The 22,804-nt window shown below is 33.5% G+C and overlaps 3 protein-coding genes across 4 annotated transcripts in view; all 3 read left to right on the top strand.

Annotated features, from left to right (window-relative positions):
• The first annotated feature begins 3,209 nt into the window (after positions 1–3,209).
• Positions 3,210–9,058, top strand: LOC111698194 (zinc finger A20 and AN1 domain-containing stress-associated protein 6). 2 transcript variants are annotated; one of them, XM_023468458.1, is made up of 7 exons: positions 3,210–3,277; positions 4,605–4,759; positions 6,194–6,318; positions 6,887–7,129; positions 7,688–7,767; positions 8,307–8,401; positions 8,714–9,058. In XM_023468458.1, the coding sequence occupies exons 2-6, from the start codon at positions 4,710–4,712 to the stop codon at positions 8,373–8,375; spliced, it is 567 nt and encodes a 188-aa protein (XP_023324226.1). In that variant the 5' UTR covers positions 3,210–3,277; positions 4,605–4,709; the 3' UTR covers positions 8,376–8,401; positions 8,714–9,058. The 2 variants fall into 2 exon arrangements, with proteins under 2 accessions (XP_023324226.1, XP_023324225.1); XM_023468457.1 differs by lacking the exon at positions 3,210–3,277 and adding an exon at positions 3,609–3,714.
• Positions 9,059–14,026: 4,968 nt separating this feature from the next.
• Positions 14,027–17,863, top strand: LOC111698154 (uncharacterized). Its single transcript, XM_023468412.1, has 6 exons — positions 14,027–14,204; positions 14,919–15,069; positions 15,172–15,494; positions 16,430–16,824; positions 17,354–17,406; positions 17,688–17,863. Exons 1-6 carry the CDS (start codon positions 14,133–14,135, stop codon positions 17,861–17,863), a joined length of 1,170 nt encoding a protein of 389 aa, XP_023324180.1. The 5' UTR covers positions 14,027–14,132.
• Positions 17,864–18,029: 166 nt separating this feature from the next.
• The window catches only part of LOC111698166 (protein bicaudal C homolog 1-A), a gene marked incomplete at its 5' end in the record, with an annotated part of 28,655 nt that continues 23,880 nt past the window's right edge, over positions 18,030–22,804 (top strand). The window contains 7 exons of the mRNA XM_023468424.1: positions 18,030–18,166; positions 18,618–18,695; positions 19,178–19,225; positions 20,454–20,621; positions 21,098–21,179; positions 21,459–21,538; positions 21,896–21,973. Of these exons, the coding sequence (XP_023324192.1) occupies positions 18,030–18,166; positions 18,618–18,695; positions 19,178–19,225; positions 20,454–20,621; positions 21,098–21,179; positions 21,459–21,538; positions 21,896–21,973 (671 nt within the window). The remainder of the gene's footprint in view (positions 18,167–18,617; positions 18,696–19,177; positions 19,226–20,453; positions 20,622–21,097; positions 21,180–21,458; positions 21,539–21,895; positions 21,974–22,804) is intronic.

The raw sequence follows: 22,804 nt of genomic DNA on the forward strand, positions 1-22,804 counted from the left end.
GGCAAAACTGGCAAAGACATTTCACAAAACATTCGTACACATTAAAATTCTTATTTTTGTTTATTTGTATATTTGTTATTTGTTTTTATTTATTTATAACTTACGAGATCAAACAAATATAAAATCACAATTTACCACGTAGTTTGGACCAACCTAGCTAGAGAAGGTTGTTTTAATTGGTTGGCCCATAATATTTATATATCAAAAATGTTGAAGATTTGTAACTCTAGTCCAAAAAAGAACATTTCTTTCTAAATAATTTGATTGGGGAGCAGAGAGAACTTCTATTTAATGCTTGTATGTATAATGTATATCCTTAATTTGCCCTCCGTTCCTCATTATCCCCCAGGGGCCCTCTTCTCCCACTAGAAATCTTATTCTGCCACTTCACTGCACCAGGAGAGGATGCTATTTATAGTTGAGTAGTTACTGCAACTTTGCAACTTTAGTCGATAACTATTCTTCAATCTCAGCTTTTTCTTTAACCCCCCCTCCAATACTACGCTTTGTTTTTTATTGCGCAATAGAATTAATTGCGTAAAATGTTAAAGAGGCGTCATTAGTACTTGAATTTAATAACTATTGGCAAGATGTGTATCATATTTTCTGTAAGAATATGCTCGGAATTCAAGACTTTTTGGAGGGAGGGGGCATTATTGCGCGACGAAATTTTCAATTTCAAAAACATTAATAAAAAAGTTCGCAGATTTAATGAAATTTTTACGTGGATTTTATGATATTAAAAAATAGAAAAAAAATTGGAGAGAACTGTTTGAAATTTTCATGATTCATAAACCTTCCCTATGGTCAATGTGTATAGAATACAAGGAGGGGGCGATAGGAATTCCGTACACTTTTCTGTGACGTTTTTGGAATGCTGGAGAACTAGTTTCTTTTGTTGCTATTTTATTTTTTATTGACCAAAAAGCCTAAAATCGTATGTATTCGCTCTAACTTTATATATTATCTTGTTTTTTGTTGGACTGTAATATCACATCAGAGCTTTAGTCCTTTCCCGTCAACTTCTTTGGGTTTGTTTACATTCCTCCCACAGTGTACAGTACATTATGTGCGTATATCTAAGTTGGGCGTTCCTGTATATACAGAGCGTCCCATATCATAATAGATTATCTCCAATCTTTAACGCCAAAATACGCACATAACACTCTAAAAATCTAGCATTATCTGCAAAATAATTTTTCTATTGACCTTGTTAAATTTTTCAAAATGATTCATTCTTCTTAAATTTTCTGATTTGTCCCCCAAATCGTAATTTATACCCATTGACGTGGTCTAATTTGATGTGGGGCACCCTGTTGTTCCTTGATTAGATCGGCTGCCTTTGTTATTGTTGTTACACAGAAACTAGTTCTTCAGCAGTACAAAAACGTGCAACGAGTACGGGAATCCCATCGCCCCCTCTTTGTATTCTTTATCTCCTTGCCGTGACAAACAAACAGACCAGCAAAGTATACAGTTTAAATTTTCTCTTCTTAATTATTCAAAATTTTGAAATGAAATATAAAATTTTACAAGGCATGTGACCGTGATGTGGAATTTTGCCAAGTATGCAATGTTTTGAAGAAAAATATCAAACGGTCCTTAGTCCTGTTTCTAAGTTAGAATTTCAGATATTACGTCGGGTACTCGGAAACCCCAATGATGAAAAACTTAATTAAATCTTGGTTTTCATGTGAAAGATTTTTATCTAGTCTCAAGGTTGCACATTTTTGAAATTGAGAAACGGAACAAGAAAACTGAGCAACTGATTGCAGAAACCAAGGCATTGCGTTCTAATTAACAAAGAGTTTTTCAGTATGAAATTTTCACACATTTATTAGATTGAAATTAGTAAGTGCTTGTTTTCATCCCGAACATAGATTATTTATTAGATTAGAAAATTAAAGATTCTTACATTTTCGGTTTTTCATTTGTTTTAAGAGACATTATAATTTTCTAAAATGACACTCTTGTTTCTTTTAAAGAACATGTACCTCCCTTGTCTAAGCATTTTTAGGTCATGGGCTAGATGAGGGGAGGAAGGCCAGCCACAACAATTTCTCGTCCGAGCCACCTTGTCCTTGCCTTATAATGTGTTTATAAGTTTCTAATTCTTGAAGATAAAGCTATCTTTTAAAAATAAGGCCACGTTAGGGCATAAAATACGGATAGACTTAAGTATTGTAATGATTACATAATGTTGAAATCTTCAAAGCCGTGAGAATGATGTCAAACTTTATTTAGGTGAAACTTAGATCTCTTCTGCCTCCGTAATGGCTAAACTGCGTGATATAAAATGAACAAAATTTTTTGCATACCTTTGCCTATAATTTTCCCCATGGAACCACCCGGAAAAATTCGGTGGTTTTCGTTATAAAATTAACAAAAAAGATTAAAGTTCTATAATCTTGAAATATTTGCGGCATTCTACACCTAGATTATCTGAAAATGCGCGTTAAAAAGGTGAATAGTTTTCAGGACATTGCACTCAAAATTTTAATTTCTATTGAAAGTATTTTTTTCGATTTACAAAAATTTAATATTTCGTTAATGTTATAACGTGACCCGATTCTTAAAAAATGGTTTTATCTTGGAGAATTGAACATTTAAAAAAAGATAATATTCGAAGGACGAAGATTTCGAGGTGGCTCGAACGAGAAAATGAGGAGAATGTCGCTCGGACTAGAAATTGTTGTGGCTGGCCTTCCTCCCCTAGCTAGATGAATAGATATATGCATACACAAAAACACAAGCATACATACTTAAACGACTTGAACAAGTGCCAATATTCTTAAATTGTTGACCAACTTACTTAATCAAAAAATGCTTTGGAGTTTGCCTTTTTTAAGTGATGTAATTTCAATCTATTTTTCTTTGCATCAAACGTATATTTAAAATCAAATGCAACTACGACATTCGAAAAAGTTTAACTAAGAAATTTTAATTCCTATATAAAAAGCTGGGTTTTTTTTGTAGGCAACAATTTTCATTTAATCACGCCCCTTTTAATCGATTTCAGACATATATAAATTTATAAATATTATACAAAGGAATTCATTTACTCTCAGACAAATTAGAATCAATGGAAATTTAACCCCCCCAACGGATTCAATGATAAACACGAGGGCGCAACAAATGATACTTTCAACCTTACTTTGGAATATGCGCAAGATTTTCTGTCAAAAAAATGCGCAACTTTAGTTTCGGAACTGTCGTTTTCAAAATTAGCAGGGGTTTCTCATCCTTTTATTTTCTTCGTATTTGGGGCAAACTTAAGGTACATAATTTTAGTTTTACTGCTATTTTTATTTTTTTGCTGTGACACATTTATCAACGCCACAAACGAGATGATACGCAAATAATTTGACCTTTTGAGGGCAATGAATAAAAAAATAGTCCCTGAGATTTCCGTGTTTTCCCATGTGAAAGCAATTGGAAAGGTGGAAAGCCATTTCTAGTTTAATATCCAGTCTCCATTCTACTTCGAGCTGAGCTACACTCAACTGCAAACTTGTCAGAGAACTGCCAAGTGCTGTTGCAGAGTAGTGTTGTGTAATATTGCTAATTATAATTTTTTCATCAAACTTTTTATAAGATCTTTACTTTCTGTTTTATCATAAATTTTCTATTTTATTATAAATTTTCTCACTTCAGAAACAAAGAAAAGATTGATCCGAAAGAAATCAACGTTTTCAAGTGTCATCTTGATCTTAAGTGAGTATTTTATCGAATCCAACTCAGGGTTTCTGTTTTTTTCCAAGTTTGATGATATGTTGTTTTTCATCTTGTCTTGTTATTTTGCGTATTATGCTTGTAAAGCTGTTTGAGGCCTGTATTCAGCTGTGTAGGCCTGAAGGCAGCTGGGCAGTGTAGATATGCTAACACTAGTAGATTTTATAACAAACTCGGCGTTATATCTGAGCTCACACAGGCGGATTTTACTAAAATATTCTTTTATTTTATTGCGCAGTTATTAAGTCAAGAATTAGTATACATTTGAAGACCCCCCNCTCCCCCTCCCGGGGGTCGGTCACACTAGCTAGGCCGGATAGTAACCAATACCGGTCAATCTGTTATATATTATTTCAACCTATAATCAGTCATCAACACGGGTTAGATCAAAATATTGTCTAAACCTGAAAATATATATTATTTAGACTAAGACTCGGCTAGACTAAGAAGAGATTATTTTACTCAATTAGTGAAATATTTGCGAGTTTTGAAATATTCTCTAGAATATTCCAAGTTGAACGTCATATCTTTACTGGTGAATCATGATTCTTTAAACAGTTAGTACAAACCCAGCCAACCTAGTAGTTCAATTAAATATTACCTAATTATACTAACTAGGGAACCAGTTATTTGGGAGTGGGGTGGTTGGATATTACAGGGCCCAGGGTACCTTTTCTAAACAGTACATTATGTTGATTCTTCTCTTTGTTAAAAAAAATTTGTGTAGCACTAATAAAATAGGATTTTGTATCGCTAAATTAGGGGAAATACACGACTTTTTAAGTTTATACAAAGAACTGTGATATATAGTTTAAAAAAGTTCCTTGGATAAAATATTTTGAAAATTTTTTTTAATATTTTGTTTATTTCAGCTTATGTTCTGAGAGGATAAGACAGTAGTGTAACGAGGCTGGGACCAGGACTCAATCAACCTTGTTAAATTTCTCTAGTTGGGTTTACCACCACAATACACCAGGATGGACAGCAGAGACGGAAACGTTCAACAAAATCACCCCACCCTTTGCAGGTTAATACAGCATAGCTTGAAATGGAATGTCGACACAATGGTTTCCTCTAAAACTTTTCTCTAATTCATATTTCTCTTTTGAAAGTTGATTATTTTAAGTGAGTAGTGGATCTATGCTTCAGAAATAATGGAGCAAATTATCGGAATTAATCGCTTTTCAAGCAAGAAAACGTCGATGGAAAAAAACTTGTTAAGCTTTTTTTGTTACATTGCATTTTTGACTTAATTACATCTTAGCTGTTTTAGTAGAAATATAACGGGGCGTCTTTTTCAGATTTCTTTTCAAATTAGTTCAAATAGAAATGATCCATTTATATATAGGTAATCACAAAATATTCAATATGCAAGATCAAAATTGTGGGAGAAATTTTAAGAGAAAAAAATTAAAACTTTATTTATCGTCACTAAAAATTAGAAAAATCGCCTTCCTTGATCCAAATCCCTTTTCAAAACATTGTTTAATACACTCTTCATATATGTAAATATATACTTTGCTTGTCTGTTTGTTTGTATTCAATAAACGTCAAAACGGCTTAACCGATTGGGCTCAAATTTGTGTGGCACCTCGCGTGACCCCAGGGAAGGTTTTTAAAGGTCAAAATTCAAAAAATGTGTGTTAAATTTTTTTATTTTTGCAAAATTTTTAACGATTTTAAATCCGCGATTTTTTATTAAATTCGCTAATTTTTTACAATGTACACTAAGAGGACATGTTCACAATTGAAATAGAAATGGGCGCGAAGCGCCTTAAGCCCAGTGTTCATAAATTTCATTAGCTAAATTCTTTTTATCTTTAGTTAGCTTTATCTTTATCTGTGATAAGACAAGGACAGGGGTGGTGGGAGGGGGGGAAGGTATCGACTCTCATCTGTTTATTTTTTAATTTTAAAAAGTTTAGGAGGCTCTTGATTCAATATATTATTCTCAGATTTGTGTTTAATGAAACCATATTTTTGTCTCATTTAAGATATGCTTAAGCAACCCAAAACTTGTCGCTTGTCAACGAAAATCGTTTATTTATCACATGTAAAATAAATAAATATGTCGTATCATTTAAGAGAAATGTTATATATCACAATATTTTACTTTCCTAAGATTCACTCCTCTTTACAGCTAAAACCCTTAGAAATAATAGAAGCTCAAAAAAATATCTGCTAATGTATGTATATAAGAATTAAAAGTTGATTACTTGATTTAAATTACCCATAGTAGGCCCCTTGACTCTAACAGACACGTATTTATCACAAAGTTATTAAGCTTATTTTAATTATGCTCTGCAAGCAGGTCTGATCAGTTTCAACTAAACTAACCCAAACAATCAATATTATTTTAAAAACTCAATTCTATTTTACATGAAAATTGAATGGAAAGTTGACAGTAACTAGTTTCTGTTTGAATCTGAGAAAATCCAAATTAATTAATGTGAATATTTAGAAACGGGTGCGGGTTCTACAGTAATGCTGGGAACGAAGGTTTGTGCAGTGTCTGCTACAAGGATCTAGTAAAGAAGAAGCAGGCCCCGCCCACCAATATGCCGGCCAGCCTTGCACCTACTCCAGGTACACAGTACACACACAGCTCAGGCAGAACTTCAGGGGTATTTGTAGATTAGTTATTAGTCACCAGTTCAAAGAGTGTTAACCATGGTTGGCGTTTATGGTCAGGACTTGAGAACTGGGCTTGGGTAATCTCTAATAATTAACCTTCTGTTGACCAACATTTCTGACCCCATGATTCCATTCCCACAAGCAAAGGATCGTTAAGATACTTAAATTCCATTGGGACAATCGAGTAAAAACAATGACCAGCCGCGCTCTGCGAATGTTTTTTGAAGAAAAAGAAATCACGCATTCTTATCTCAAACGACGATACAAATGTGTTAAGCGATAAAATATTATGAATTATATTTATAAAATAATTTTCCTCCTTACTAACTTACTGACGTCAATTCCCTGGTTTAGAATTAATCAAAGAGACTCCTTATTTATTTTCCTTTTTTCCACTCCCTTAATTGGCTTGATTTGAGTTTAAAAGTTTAGTCATTTTGTACGTCTCGTTATAGCTTAATTTTTTCAGACAATGTAATCTAATTGAAATGTAGTATTAATATTATTTTTTTTATTGTAGGAAGCATGGCTAGTCTCTCTATTGAAGACGGAAATGGCTCTGCAGCTTTTGGAGCAGCTTTCGGCGGAGGAGCATTCGGATCCGGATCCAGTATCGAGACTGGTGTCCCAACTGTAACTACTGTACCGGAGAAGGTTGAAGAGGTTTGTGTAGCTCCAGGTGGGGGTGGAGAGCAGGAGGGTCAGGATGGAAAGAAGAAGAAGAACAGGTGCCTGTCTTGCAAGAAAAAAGTGGGACTAACCGGTAAGTTTACTATCTAATTTTCTGCAGTGTCAAGCAGTCAGATAGGAATCAATCCATTTTGACGCCTTTCTTTTTATCGGTCTGGTAAAATATAAATGCCCTTAATCTGTCTATTTCTTGGCTAGACTTATTTTTAAGTAAATAATTTGTGTCTGTCACTCTTCAGTTAATTTTTAAAGGGACTGTGACTCCTCGTTTATAGAGTGTAATGTCCCATTCCCAACGGTACCCTTGGGAAAGCTTTGTCTGAAATTTTTCTTAATGAAGATTGAAAAAATTTACAATCGAGTTTTTCCATACAATGATAATTAAGAGGAAGTTATCAGAATTAAACGCTGTAGAAAAATGACGATATCTTCCAATTATTTGATCATAAAAAAGGTTGAAAGGGTAACGCTGGAAATGGAAGGCTAATAAAAATCAAATCAAAGGATAAGTATCGGAAAAGATTTTAGAGGTTATGAATCTTTATGTACATTGGATCATTATTTGGGTATTATTATTGTAGGTACTACAATATATAATTATATACGATCTATAACTTATTTGTGTATTTAGGTTTCACATGCAGATGTGGCGGATTGTTCTGCTCCATACACCGCTACTCAGATAAACATGTTTGTGGATTCGATTATAAGGTAAAAATTTATGACATTCACGTTTATTCTAGTTAAAAAATCTAGGTTTCTATAAGTCAGAGAATAGTCTTTAAATGTTAATTATAGTTTCTTCATGCGTACATGACAAGAATAAAAAAGCGCATTCTCCTGTTTTCAAATCTTTGTTTTTATTTTCCACAAATTAAGCTACCCTTGAGGCCCAATCAGTTCAGCCGTAACAAAACTATTTCTATAAATGTACTAGGTATGAAATATTAATTGTCCAAAAAATTCAGACAAAATTTAAATAAACCTTCCCAGAGGTAATATTACTTGCCTTAAAAAATATTGGCCCGATTCGTTCAACCGTTTTGACGTTTATTGGACACAGACAAACGAGCTAAATATTTATAGACAGAAAAATAATTAATTTGACGAGGTTTTTGATTTTCCACTTTTTATTAGTTTTTAATAAATATTCAAAATCAAAGTAAAGGAACTGTTTTTTTCTATTCTATGTTTGGATTTCAAAAACTAAAACATCCGATTATGATTGTTTAATGAATAAATGTGTTAAGGCTCTTGGAGCTGAGGAGATCAGCAAGAGTAACCCTGTAGTTGTTGCTGAGAAGGTTGCTAAGATTTAGGAACATCCAGTAGAATATATTGCTAGGTAACCATTTTTTTAATTTGAACATTGTATTGTACATTCAAATGTTTTTAATTTGAACATTGTATTGTACATTCAAATGTTTTTAATTTGAACATTGTATTGTACATTCAAATGTTTTTAATTTGAACATTCAAATGTTTTTAATTTTTGCCTGTAAATGTTGTTTTCCAGCTATTTATCTTATATTTTCTTGTATTCATGGTTGATCCGAGACGATGTTTTAAATATAAATTCATTTTATCAAACTCATCATTCATATTTAATATATCAAGATTTCTGAGAATTCTTTGTTAAACAGTTTTTATATTTCAGTGTAAATGGTCTCTGGTGTCTTCTCTCATCTTTCTGTTAAATCACGTGGAAGTCCTCAACCTTCCGCCTTAGTATTCCGCTTTTACCTGGCGGTATATCCTCTCCGCCTTGGATAGAATGTACCCGCCTATGTAGTGGCGAATGTCCTGGCAAGAAGGATGGAGTCTATATGAATATCGGGAACCGTTATTAACGGCGCGTGATTCTACTCCCGGAACAATATATTCTAAACTACCCTTGTGATATAATAGTTGGAAGCTGCGTGTTTTGGTATGCGTGAATCAGCGTAAATAATACAGTTAATCCAATATTAAAATATTCAACTAATAAAACAACTGGACTGAAGCAGAGGAAATTATTGGGTGGGATTTAAGACTGAAGAAGATNCCCCCCCCACATATTTAGCAAATTTTTCCTGTAACTATGTATAAAGGCCTGAGGGCGCTGCTTCGTGCTATCTGTATATATTTGATTTGATTTCCTCTATAGTAGCATATACATGTTTAAAATATATATGTTGTAAACTGTGTAGTGTTGTTAACCACATATACAACTACCCTCTTCCACACTCAATAGAAATAAATTCTCATAATTTTACATCCTTCCCATTGTCCCCTCCCTGATTCTATTTACCCATTGCTCCCCCCTCCCCATCATACATTCTTCTGAGGGGAGGTGGAACCATATACCATTCTGGTCTAGTATCACCTCTTCTCATCATTCTAGATTAATTTTAGTTCCCAGTCTTTAGTTATCACTTAATAGTTNGTGTCCTAAATATAAATTTTGCTGTCTTATATTATTTTAAATGTAAATCTGTATCAACATTTTTAGTGATTTGCTTTTTCGCTGTTTTTTTCGACTTTGAACGTGTTGATGGGAACCCACGTAACAAATTTATAAATAAAAAGTAATCAATCGTTTTATCCAATCAGTTTTCTTTTCTCTTCAGTTATAATTTCATATGAAGATTGCAATGGCCGATATTATTAACGGTTTGAAATCTTTAACTGATATACTGTGATTAATGTTTAAACTGCTAATGTTGATGTAGGAAAATGAACTAGAAAGAAAATGATTGGTAAGTGATTTAAAGAGGAATAGAAGATGAAGAATATAGAAGATGACGACACTACACAAGGATAATAATAAATATTTACATATGTTTAATAATTAAGCATTTCCCAGATGAGGGAGAGGGATATGGTGAAGAGCCACCGCAAACCCTTTTGAACTTACCTTCGGAGCCTCCTCCTGATTTGCCTAGTGACCTACAAAATCTTAGAGAATTTCCAATTTGTCTGAGGGTCAAATCATAGGGTTTACATGAAGTCGGGCAAATCTATGAATTTTGGGGTAAAAGGTACAGGGTGACTAAAATGTAAGGTTTTTTTTGATTTTCTACAAAAAATTGCACGGATTTTCAAAATTTTTAGCCCTGAAAAACCTTAATTTTTCGATTTCGTCCAACTAACAGTCTCGTCAGAATCTAGTAAGTAAATTAATATCTTTATTCTGAATGTTAATTATGTTAGGTTGACTGTTGTTTCCATTGACAAATTAAAATTTATTCATCTTATGGACATATTCCAGAGCCCGTCCTCTCAATAAAGTGGTAGTGTAGTTCACGTACTTTGGGGGGACGATATCTTGGCCGCTAGATGTCCCATGTTAAATTCTTATCTGATAGATATTTCTCCGTACATCTGACGACCAATACAGGAGACGTCAAGTTGTCGACCAATGTAGTTTATGGAAGTAACGGCCTCACAAGTGTTCATCTAAGAATGTGTTCTAGAAGTACATGGTGACCCACAAAAAAAACTATGCAGTAGGGTTTTGAGTACTGAGGGATCAATTTTTGTCCATTTTAGGCGTCATTGCGAGAGCTTTAAATTTCAGTTATTTCTAGGTGTAATTTTTTCTGTTTTGTTACAACTTTATCTTTGAGTAGTTAACATTAATAAGTTGACATTTTGACTGGACAAAGTTCCTATGAATTATGTTGGTATAGCTTTCTTTTATTATTTTTGAAATGCTAATTTTATTTTAATATTTTGCTCTAGCTCAAAAAAAGCTTATCGCTGATCCACAATTTTAGCCTGTGACGAAAACTCATACAAATAGTTTTATTTTAAAATTATTACCAATATCTTTTTTTCATGAACAAATGAAAAACTTGATAACACTAAGCATCTCTGTATGACATACTCAAAGAGGTTATTGTAACTTTAAAAGTATGATGCATAACTGCATGAAATATAAAGCTTTCGAATGACAAGAAGCTGGAAGTTCTTGATAGGCCCGTATCTAGGTCATCTAGGGGGGGTGCACGTTCCCTCCTTTTTTACCCCCCCCCCCCCCCCGAAGGAAGGGGGAGGCACACTATCAGAGACAAAAATGAAAGAAAGAAGGAAAAAGGGAAGAAAATTGGCAAAAAATCTAATTTTTGTTACCAATAATATTATGTGTTGAGGATTTTTTCTCCAAATCAAAGAGAAATTGAGTGCTTTCTGAAATAAATTATTTGGTAATTTTTTATTATCTCCTGTTTACTGAAACGACAGGGTTTTAATTAATTTTTTTTGTATTTTGTTAAGCTTATCTTTTTCCCTTATCTTATTATACAGGGTGTCCCATATCAAATTAGACCGCGTCATTGGGTCTAAATTACGATTTGGGGGACAAATCAGAAAATTTAAGAAGAATGAATCATTACGAAAAATTTTTTAAGGCTAATAAAAAATTTCTTTTCCAGAAAATGCTAGATTTTTCGAGTATTATGTGCATATTTTGGCCTTAAAGATTGGAGATAATCTAATATTATATGGGACGCTCTGTAGATTAATGATTATAATGAACTATAGTACAGCAAAAAGTAACATGGAGACAAATTGAACTTAAATATAAGGTATGGCCAGGTTTAGGAGAAGCTGTTTGTACTCATCCTCAAGCTTGCAGGGGAGTTTTTTTCTAATTTTTTGTTAAAACTGAATATTTTTACGCTTGAGCTTTTCTTAATATTCATAGGCATTTACATCCTTCCCAGGAAATATTTTTACCGACTTTATGTGTCGATGGCGAAGTTGCCGGGTAAATAATTCTGGACTTTATATGATCGCCATCGGTTGGTCGGCCACATAATGTTTGCAGGGTTTATTTTCTCTGTATTAAAACAAGTATTGTCTTTTCGTGACTCTAAAATTTTAAGTAATATATTTATTTATAGTTTAACTCAAATCTGTACATTTTATACCTCCAGTTTTTTGGTTTTGATGCAAATTATAGCTTCTCAATAGCACTTACGGGAAAGAAAACATATTGCATAACAGGCAAAATATCTATCTTACTAAACTTAAATGTGTGATGAGTGTGAAAAGTTAAAATCTAGTTTATTATTCCCTTATTTTTATTTAGTCTTTCTTTCTTTTTGTTATAATGCAATCCCTTCTTAAATGTGAAATTTCTTTTTGAAGTTTTCATTTTAAATTCAGATATATCTTAAATTTGATAAATTACTCGAAAAAAGTACAAAGAGTCGAATTTTTTTTTTAAAAAAGAACCAAAGATCACATCATTATCTGGTTTTAAGCTTTCCGAAATGTGGTCTGCCTTCGTTCTATCTTATAAGTTGAAAATAAATGACAAGCTCCCATGGTTATTGGGATCATTGCAGGAACAGTCTTTAGAATGTTGATATAGTGCAAAAATCATCCTAACTTTAAATCTTATAACATTTTAATACAAAGGTCCATTAATTATTGTTTTTAGCTGAGACAAAGAGAACTCATCTAAATTCAGAGAATTTTATTTTATGAACAGCTTAACAGCGTAGCCCCTCCCTGAGATTTCGAGGCAAAAAATGTTCCCAAATTTATAAATCGTATGGGTTTTTCAATTTCAAGCTTTTTTTATTTAATGGAAATCTTGACTTTCTTTTCTTCAGTTTAATTTAAAAATCAACAACAACAAGTAAATGTTATTGTTAACGATAAATTTAGAATTAGAAATTTGTAAGAAACTAGACTTAAGTTATAATTTTGTTCATATCTAGTAATGTTCCTTAATCAATACTCATTTATCAAAATTGTAATATTGGTCCTAATTTTGATGCATTTAAGCATAACTAGTAAATTCTTTTTGTTTTTAAATTGCTAATGTTCCTATTATTGTTCCTGTTCCTAATACTGTGTCCGACCCACCTTAAATCCCTGTCCTAATCCTATATTTTTGTTCCTAATTCCTGAACAATCTTTTTATTGTTCCTAAATCCCTGTCCTAATCCATTATTTTTGTTCCTAATTCCTGAACAATCTTATTTTTGTTCCTAAATCCCTGTCCTAATCCTTTAATTTTGTTCCTAATTCCTGAACAATCTTTTAATTGTTCCTAAATTCCTGTCCTAATTATTTATTTTTGTTCCTATTTCCTGAACAATCTTTTAATTGTTCCTGTTCTAATCCGTTAATTTTGTTCCTTAAAGTTAAAAATCTAGTTTTTTAGTCTTTAGTCATTAATTTTGACTCTTTTTGAGTTTTTTAAGTCAAAAAAAATTTTCGCCTGCGCCGCGATTTTTTGTTCCTAATTATGAATTTTTTTGTTCCTAAAAAATCTTGCCCCCCCCCCCTCACTTAAATCCTGTATCCGCCCCTGTTTATGTGTACAATTGTACAGAGGTCATGGTTCAGATAAGATATAAAGCAATGTTAGGTCAGCCTTTGCCTAAAATTTGGTAACCCTCACTTGCGCACAAAAAGGAGAAAGCATGATGATGTATAGAAAAAATTAAATTTTCTCATAGTTTTGATGTTTTTTTTTTTACTTTTGAATGTTTTTTCTAAAAACTATTTTTTTTGGTGCGGATTTTTAGCCCATAAATGTAAGGATCTTAATCTAAAAATGTACGATTTTTTTTTCAAAAGTATGAAAAAGATGTCCCATTTTTCATTTTTTCTGTATATTAGTGTAGATGGAGCTGGGGCTATAGATAGATAATAAGGTAGGGGTCGCATGAGAGGAGGAAAGGTGGGCTCAATTACGTTTCTTATAATTACACTTCCTATATTTACACTTGTACTGTAAATACCTATAAAGTTCCATTTCCTAAAGTTACATCTATCTAATATATAAAGTTGTAATCTCTGCTGGTACTTTTGTTTGTATGTCCGATCACAACTCTGGAACTCCTGGACCGATTTGCCTCAAATTTTGATTGAGAAACTCACGAAACCGGAAACTAGTGGGCCGCAGGAGGAGCAGGCTGTGCCGTCCCGGCAGTTATTTAATAAACAATTTTTAATTGCAGAAAAGCAATGACTTCTCTTTCATTCTCTACAGCTTGACCGGTCACTTGTACTGTCTGTGCTCCTGGCTACTTTGTACTCTGTATACTGAAAACCGGTTTTGGTGGGTCAACATAATGCAGCGCACACTCCGCTTGGAACAGTGGAGGAAACAAGATCTCTCTCCAAATTATAAAATGGATCGCCAGGTTTGAATAAAATATAAATTTCTGTTATGTTTGATTTATGGAAAGGTATTTTAAGCCGTGTTACCTTGGGTACTTCATGGGTAAATAGAGTTTTTCTTCAGAGTTAAAGGGACCCATCAGACGTTTTTATTGTGCATATTTTTTCAGAATTAGTAAAAATTCTATTGGTGATTGAGAACGGCCGGGTAAATAATTCTGTACTTTATATGATCGCCATCGGTTGGTCGGCCACATAATGTTTGCAGGGTTTATTTTCTCTGTATTAAAACAAGTATTGTCTTTTCGTGACTCTAAAATTTTAAGTAATATATTTATTTATAGTNCTCAACCTAACCCTAAAATAACAAAAATAATAATAATTTTGCTGTAAATTAGTGGTCATGTACAAAATCGATAAGGGGGGGGGGGGGGTCCAAAAATCGGATACTAGGACTGACCCGTTCTATCTTTAAAATCCTTAGATTGTTTATTTTAGAGGGATGATTTTAAGAATAGTTTTTTAAGTATTTAAGTCCTAGGGTAAATTTGGACTACCCAGGGTAATAATTTGTTCAAGAAACCGCAGGAATATTCTACTTAGGGTTTAATCTCGACTAAATAAATCCACTCAAGGGTTTTAGAAATCTTGATGAAATTGGGCTTTTGTCTAATATATTGAAATACTAAAGGTCAACCTTAATTATCACACATTTAGTGTTTTATCAACGTAAATAGGAAAAGACTGGGACGGACATTGTGACGTCGAACGAGATTGAGACTGAAATGGGACGAGACTTGGACTCGGGTGCGCCTGGGGTAAGGACGAGATCTGCTCTTGCAGAGAAGGACGACAAGGAGAAAGTGTGGGTGGACGCGTTAGACTCAGGAACGGTTATTTATCAGCTTAAAATGAATATGCATTAAATTTTCTTAAATTTCTTTTTACAAATTTATGTTTTATTCTTTTTTTAAATTTAACAAATTGTAGACAACCGAAAACGCGAGCAAGCTCTTGAACATGAGCAGAACTGGCGCAATCTCGAAACCCTTGGGACTAGACTAAGCCGAACGTCTTCAGGGGGCGATTCCACCACGGAACTGAATATTCTCCGCCGTTTGAGTGCATCAGAGAACAACTGGCGTTTAAAGGATATCCCACAAGAGTCGGCCAACTGGAGAGCAAGTTTGCCACATGAGCGACCGCAAGCTAGTGAGTGGCAGACGACTGAGGGAACTGAGAGCTGGAGATCTAATAATGGAGGCAGGCATTTAAACAACACCACTTCCTGGAGGACTATAAATGACATTTCGGTAATTATACGACAAAAATATTTGTTTTAGAAGACGACTTTAGGATCCTTCGATTGTACGGGAAATTTGGTATATTTTGTTACATACCATATAAAAGGTGTAACTATTTTCTTCCCTCTCAAAATTGCGTTTTCAAAATGGTGCATCATTTTAATTTTTCCCGAAAACCTCAAAATATTGAGTTGACAATTTAAGTAGAAACCACCAGTTAATGTGCTTTTTTAGTTGAATTGTTAGTTCCAAAAATCCCCCCTTTAATGCTTTTAAAGGTATCAAAAGGTTTTAATGATGAATAATCTTAAAAATGAAATTGAAGGATTAAGAAGCTGTCTCCCTTTTTTTAGTTACGTCCTAAATTTTTTCCATGGAGGGACAAGTCCGAAATTTTGTAATGGATTCCTCCCCTGCCCCCCTTCCATTGGGTTTAATTGAGACTTAGACTAGTTCTATTCCATCCAAACGGCTTTTATTCAAGAGTTTATTAAATTTATGAAATCTTAGACTAACTATTTGTATGTACCTTTAATTTGAGTCATCTATATATATACTTTGCTTCTCTGTTTGTTTTTCAAAACGGATGAACTGATCGGGCCCAAATTTTGTGCGGGACTTGACATGAAGGTTTAGGCACTCAAAAATTATCCTCCAGCAAAATTCTATTGTCATTAAATTTTTAAAATCCACGAAATTTTTTTTTCTTACAGTTCATTTTTTTGTTAACAATTGAATAGAAGACTGTATAAGTCTTAAGAAATTTGTCAACTTGTGATAAAATTACTAGTTCTTTATATTCGTCTATCAGATATATCTGAAATGCAATAAACCATTGAACAACTAAATAAAAAATGTTGTATATTAAATTGAATTTTCTTAAGTCAGATTTTAAGATATTTTGAGATCTGGATCTTTTTTTGCTTACCATTTGATTTTTTTAGAAGACTGGAACAGGATCCTCGTTAACAGATGAGAACTGGCGACAAAATCAGGAAGTGTTGAGACAGAATCAGGATAACTGGAAATTTAATCAAGAAAGTGTCCGTCACTTACAGGACGGATTGCGTTTAAATCAGGACAACTGGCGTCGCAACCATGACGGAATGCGTCCGAACGGACCGGAGCTTTGGCGTCAAGAAAACTGGAAACAGAATGGGACCGAGAGGGCGAATAATGTCAATATGATGTTTGGCGGAATTAATGTCGACGGCGGAACGGGAAACTCTTGGAACTCTGGAGGAGGCGGAGCAGCCTGGCACAATCCGCACACTGTGGACGGAGGAGCTTGGAAAAGGAACCTGGAAGAGAACTCAAGATTATCAAACGATCTTTTCAGGTTAACTTATTATTCATTTGTGTAATATGGATATGTCCGGTTCACTTATTTTTTATCTTTATTTTAATCTATATAAATTGTTTTTATCTGAATTTTAATCATTGTTTCTCACATGCCGCAGATTCTTAACAAGAACTACAATTAAAAATCGTTTATTTATTGTAAGCAACGTGGATATCTAATTCATACATGATCAAACTGTAGTTAGGGTATCGTTGTGAATCAGACTTCTCAGTCTTTACATGCAATACGACTAAAGCCACTTAATGGTTTCATTTATTTGTGTACCGGGATTAAGATTTCGATCCCTTGAAAAAGTAGATTAGTAAATCTTTTTAGATCTTCGAAGATTTTTTGACTCAAATTGTTAAACAAAAGCAAGAATATCTAATTCATACTTGGCTTAAGTAAGATTTACAGGATACCGTTGTATATTGTGCACTGCTCGCTTTACACAGAGGGTGGAACGTTTTGATTTTAGAACAGTCGCCTAAAATATTTCGTTGACAATCCCTTTAAATACCGTCAGGTTGAAGAATCCCTATCTGCGAGATGATTGTGGATCCAGGGATGGTGCTTCAGGTATAAATAATTTGTAAAATAGTTTGAAGGAATGGAGGCGGCCCCCCACACACCTTCAAAAAATTGCACGTTTTATTTCTTTGACAATTTAGTTGTTCTCTGAGGTGATGACCATCATAATTTAAAAATCTTGCTGTAAACCTAGGAATAGGCAAAAACGAAATGAATAATTTAGAAAACTAAAAAAATAGCGAGAGAAACGATTTTTAAGTTAAACTATTCAAAAAAAACGATAGTTATAAAATTACGATGCAATACGTCGATTACAAATTTTGTTCTAGCTTTGTCGCGTGAATCATCACGGGACGACATCAACTCCATCAGCGACCAACAGTTCGACTTCGAGGAGAGGTTTAAGGTGGACAGGAGGAAGCTTGAGCTTATGATGATGGGTAGCGGAGGTAAAGATAAAATCTGTTTTTTATTTTATTACATTGAATTTTTATTTTTATTTTGACCTTTCGTAAAACCTGGGTCAATGTTTTTTGAATTTTCGTGAATAAATTTCATAATCCCCCCTCCCACACAATCATTTTTTATGATAATTTAATGTAACTTTAAATCATATGTAATTAAAAGGATGTAATTATATGAAGTATAATTTTAAATGAAATGTAACTTAGCCTGGTCTTATCTTCAGGTTGAAGATCGGAGCTAAGAGCAAGAAGGATCCTCATATTCGTGTAGGAGGTGGGCAGGAGGACGGGGTTAAAGCTGCCAAGGCTAGGATTACTGAGGTCCTGGATACTAGGGTTAACAGGTGGACAGAATTATTATTTTTCGCAGGTCTCAACTTCAGCATGTATTTTTGGTTCATCTCGGATTCTTTCAGTTTTCATTTAATCTGACGATTTTTTAGTAAAGATTTTAATTGCGATGTCCCGATGAATTAGTTATTTTAAGATAAATAGAGTTATTTTGTAACCGATGTTGCAAACAGTTTGGAATATCAAAGGTTTTCACCATTAGGTTGCCAAGATATTTAGATTATGAAATTGGAGTATTTTCCTTGTTCTGAAAAATATCCTTTGTTAGATGAAAATTTGGAATCATGATAAATTCCATTCCCTTTTATGGATCNCAAAACCCCCCCCCCCCACTTAAAGTTTAAATGTTTTAAGTAAAACAAATAAAAATATCATTAAAAGTTTTTAATTTTTCAATTATAATGTTAAATTTTTAATTTGATAATAGTTATGTTAATATTACAGTCGTGTGACCATGAAGATGGATGTGAGCTATACTGACCACTCACATATTATTGGGAAGGGAGGCAACACTATTCGCAGGCACAATCATGCTTTAATTACTTTTTTTCTGTTAAATTATTTTTTTAAATTATCAATCTTGTTTTGATTAAACTATTTGTTCACTTTAATTTGAAAAAAACACTTGACGCGTAAATGTTTAAAGTTTGATCACAACTTTACCTAGCACACCTATAGCTTACAACTCAATGATAATACTTAGATCAATAATATTTATAGATGTTCATTCCAGCTTCTTATTATTTCAATCACTTTAGTTACCGAACGCTCTTCAAATGCTTTTCATGCAATAAAATTGTAGACTCGTATAGTGCAAAAGAAATTTGACAAATGAGTTGTACAAAAATTCTGAGGGATGAAGAGAAGAGTTAACTCAGCTTATCTCATCGCTAAAAACGTTTGTGCAAGGCCAAGCTTTTTTGGGGTTCTATTTATTGGTCACGGTTTTTAAATGACTTGTCCGTTTTAAGCTCTTTAATTAAAGTAAAGCATACTTGCAATAGAGTTATGTCTGATACTAACTGCCACATTCACTTCCCGGACAGCAACAGGCAAGTTTTTTTAATGGTAGTTTTTCAACGTGGCATTTAATTGCTTTAGCTTGTGATTAAAGGGACTGTAAAGGAATAATGAAATGGGATATTGGCTGAAAGCTAATCACTTGAGCTCTTGATCGTGACCCATGGAAGTTATATCTGATGTTCCTATCTCGAGAAATTGATTTTCAACTTTGTCAAATTTATACGAAATTTAATATATATGCAATTTTGTATTAAAGTAGTGGGTTTAAAAAGATCAAATTCAGCGAATATGCAACCAATCTGAAAGCGAGGTTATACCAGAGAAAGCTAATTGTAACTTAGGTTTACTCCAATTCTAATTTTACTTTTGTTATTTTTATTTTTTTAGATTTAATTCATAATTTTATTTATACATTTGTATTACTTGACCAGAAATTCCACCAATGGCAGTGCAGTAAAGGGTCACGTGATACAGGCGGAGACACGTGACCAGTATACTGCTCTGCCATTGGTGATAATTCTGGTCACGTGATTTAAGTTTAAGATTTTCTACATTTTACATATATGAATTTTCGTATAATTTTAACACAGTTTTATATCAATATCTCGAGATAGGAACATCAGATAAAACTTTCATGGGTCGCGATCAAGAGCTAAAGTGATTAGCTTTCAGCCTATACCCCCTTACATTTTTCCTTCACAGTCCCTTTAAGAAAGAATAACAGGATTGTAAAAATATTACAATCATATTCTTACTCATCTTGGATGAAATATGTTGATTGTTAAGTGTGACATACATGCATAAAATTTCGTTCACTTGAAAGGTTGTTATCTTACTCAAGGTTGTATAATAAGGTTTGTTACTATCGATGCGTTCCTACGCACGGAAAATGTCGTCTCCTAAGCATGGATAGATAAAAACCTCTAATGACGTCACTCCTGCCCCTATAATCAGCGACGTCATTTGATGTTTTTATCTAGCTAAGGAGGCGACATTTTCCGTAACCAACCTTATCATACAACCTTGGTCTTACTCTTCCTAAATGGGGAAATTTGCGGGCTGTTTTTAGAAGCTTAGAGTGAAAAACACTTCGAGTAATCATTGATGTAGGATCAGCAGTTTATGGATTATTGAACTGAGTATCGACTTTCTTGATCTTAAAACTTTGGAAACGGCAACAGTGAAGCTGAGCTTTCATGTTTGTAATAGTGTGACATACATACATAAAGTTAAGTTCTCATAATAGTATAATTTTAGGAGCAATCCCAACGAGAAGTCTAATCAGGTTTCTATTGCTGGTGAGATGGCTGGGGTTGAGAGAGCTAGAGCTCGTGTTCGTGAACTCACTCCTCTCATTTTCCAGTTTGATCTCGCAATAGTTCCCAGCTTTCATTCTATTCCGGATCCTAACAACCAATACCTCAGGTAGTCCAGTGGTTCAATCTTAATTTATGGGATTCTGAAAACTATTCTTCAGTTCAAGTAGTCCCTCTTAATTTTTGGGGATTCTTGGTTATTTTTTTGTTTATTTGGTGAATTAATCTCCAGACCCCAATTAGGATCATTAAAAAAAAATAATTGTACAGACGAACTGTTATGCTTATAAGTATACTCCCTAAAGTTCACAGTTAATTCTGAATATTTTAAATGCTCTTATGTATTACACTAAGTTGATTTTGAGATGAAAAATTTATTTTGTTTTAAGGGCAATACGTTGATTTTGAGATGGAATTTTGACATTTTATAAACAAACTTTAGTTTTGCCTTGTAAATTAAAAATTTGGGGGTCAAAACTTAGCAAGAGGATTAGATACCCATTTCGTTTTATTCATTTAATTAATTCTTTGAACCCAATGCAAATAACTTATTTTTGCATTTTTGTTGTATTCTAATTCATTTAGGGCAATCCAGGATCAGTACAATATCCAGATTTCCTTTAGACAAAAGCAGAAGAATTTCCACACCACAACCGTGGTCATAAAGGTAGATTAATTTCCTCTTGACACTCAAATTAAAGCTCTGAAGACATTTGCTTCAAGCCATTTTAGTTACTGTAACTGACTGACTGAAAATGTTATCAAGAGGGTAGACATATGGTCAAACATGGAATCTTTTTTGGCTGAATCTTAAGCTGTCCTTATCGTACCAGAAGAAATAAGAGGTTTTGGAGACAGTTTTACGTGCATACAAATGTTATATGTTCTATCTTCATCTCTTCTTTATGTCGGATTAGTCAATATTCCAAAATGTTCTGAATTGAAGGGTTGTGAGTTAGAAGCCAGCAGGGTTAAAGAGGCAACGCTGCTTCTTATGGACCAGCTCTCTCCAAACAATCCGGCAAGGTATAAAGCATAAATCTCAGGGTTTTAAATTTACTTGAAAAAAAATTGGTTTTAACTTCCGGAAATTATTTTTTCCTCAGTAGTTTTTTTTAACTTGTCATGCTTTACTTAGATCTTGGTTTTGAGAGCAAAAAGTTTTTTTTACAGTTTTTGGTCAATATTTTGCCCCCTGATCCGGATCCAAGAAGCAAAACTGTTGCGGATCCAAAGTGATCCGGATTCCAAGCACTGAAAGTAACTAATAATTTTGAAATAATGAGCATGAAAGAAGTCAGAAAAATATATAAGCGAACCATTTTCATTGGGAAAATAAAATTTTGCTAATTCTTTTAAATATTATTTTTACTTGTATTGTAGTGTATCCGTAAATATGACTATGGAGATATCCCCTGGCCATCACAATGTTGTTGTCGGGAAGGAGAGCATCAATCTCAGGTAAATCATCACCTCACATGAAGTGTAGAGCATTAGCTCCATAGACTCCACAAAAACGTGACGTTCTACACGTTAGGTGTATTCACCACTACCACGCGAGCGTTTCAATATCACTAATTGTTTTATTCTTTTTTATGCTACATGGTACTTTTTATTTTCAGGTTTTAAATTCCATAACTGTAGTTTGAGAGTTTATTCAGTTTTTATGTTATTTTTTTACCATTGCAGTTAGCGTCCCCAAGTTTTGTGACTTTTCTTACACAGGTTGTAACCTGACTGCCTAGACACCTCCATTGGCGCGATTTTATCGATTTCTATTCAGGCAGTACCTAGGCTGTCAGGAAGTTAGGGCTTTGTTTTTTTTGCTACTTGTCTTATGACTGTTTCAGAAAAAAATCGTGGACCAAGCCATTTACGATTATAAAAAGGTTGTAAAAAAATTAACGAGTAAAAAAACTGAAAAAGCTAAAGTTACATTTAACACTTGAAAATGCACTTGATTTTTGGGATTTCTTAAAAATGAATTCTCAAATGGCTTCACAGGGATTTCTCATTTTTATAAATGGGATTCACCTTAAAGAGGCTTAATTTTGTTGACAGGAAGCTATACAAATTGGTTTTTTATATAAAGTTGTTATATCTGTTGTCTGTTTGTTTGTATGTCCGATCATAACTCATGAATCCCTCGACCGATTTGCCTCAAATTTCGACTTTTATAGGAAAAACTAGCTTAAATCGTTATTTACGACCTAGTGCGGGTAAACGGAGGGATTACCTATCAGTTGGTCGTACCTTGGGAAACGCTAGTTTTTATATAACATTTCTTATTTA

The sequence above is a fragment of the Eurytemora carolleeae genome, unplaced genomic scaffold (assembly GCF_000591075.1).
Source record: "Eurytemora carolleeae unplaced genomic scaffold, Eaff_2.0 scaffold21, whole genome shotgun sequence".
Classification (NCBI taxonomy): domain Eukaryota; kingdom Metazoa; phylum Arthropoda; class Copepoda; order Calanoida; family Temoridae; genus Eurytemora; species Eurytemora carolleeae.

What these genes read in the sequence shown, in the direction of transcription:
- LOC111698194 (XM_023468458.1), top strand. Translation starts at nt 4,710, where the DNA reads ATGGACAGCAGAGACGGAAACGTTCAACAAAATCACCCCACCCTTTGC. An exon ending in AATCACCCCACCCTTTGCAG is followed by an intron (nt 4,760 to 6,193) that starts GTTAATACAGCA and finishes GTGAATATTTAG; the next exon opens with AAACGGGTGCGGGTTCTACA. An exon ending in CAGCCTTGCACCTACTCCAG is followed by an intron (nt 6,319 to 6,886) that starts GTACACAGTACA and finishes TTTTTATTGTAG; the next exon opens with GAAGCATGGCTAGTCTCTCT.
- LOC111698154 (XM_023468412.1), top strand. Translation starts at nt 14,133, where the DNA reads ATGCAGCGCACACTCCGCTTGGAACAGTGGAGGAAACAAGATCTCTCT. An exon ending in ATTATAAAATGGATCGCCAG is followed by an intron (nt 14,205 to 14,918) that starts GTTTGAATAAAA and finishes CAACGTAAATAG; the next exon opens with GAAAAGACTGGGACGGACAT. An exon ending in GGTGGACGCGTTAGACTCAG is followed by an intron (nt 15,070 to 15,171) that starts GAACGGTTATTT and finishes AACAAATTGTAG; the next exon opens with ACAACCGAAAACGCGAGCAA.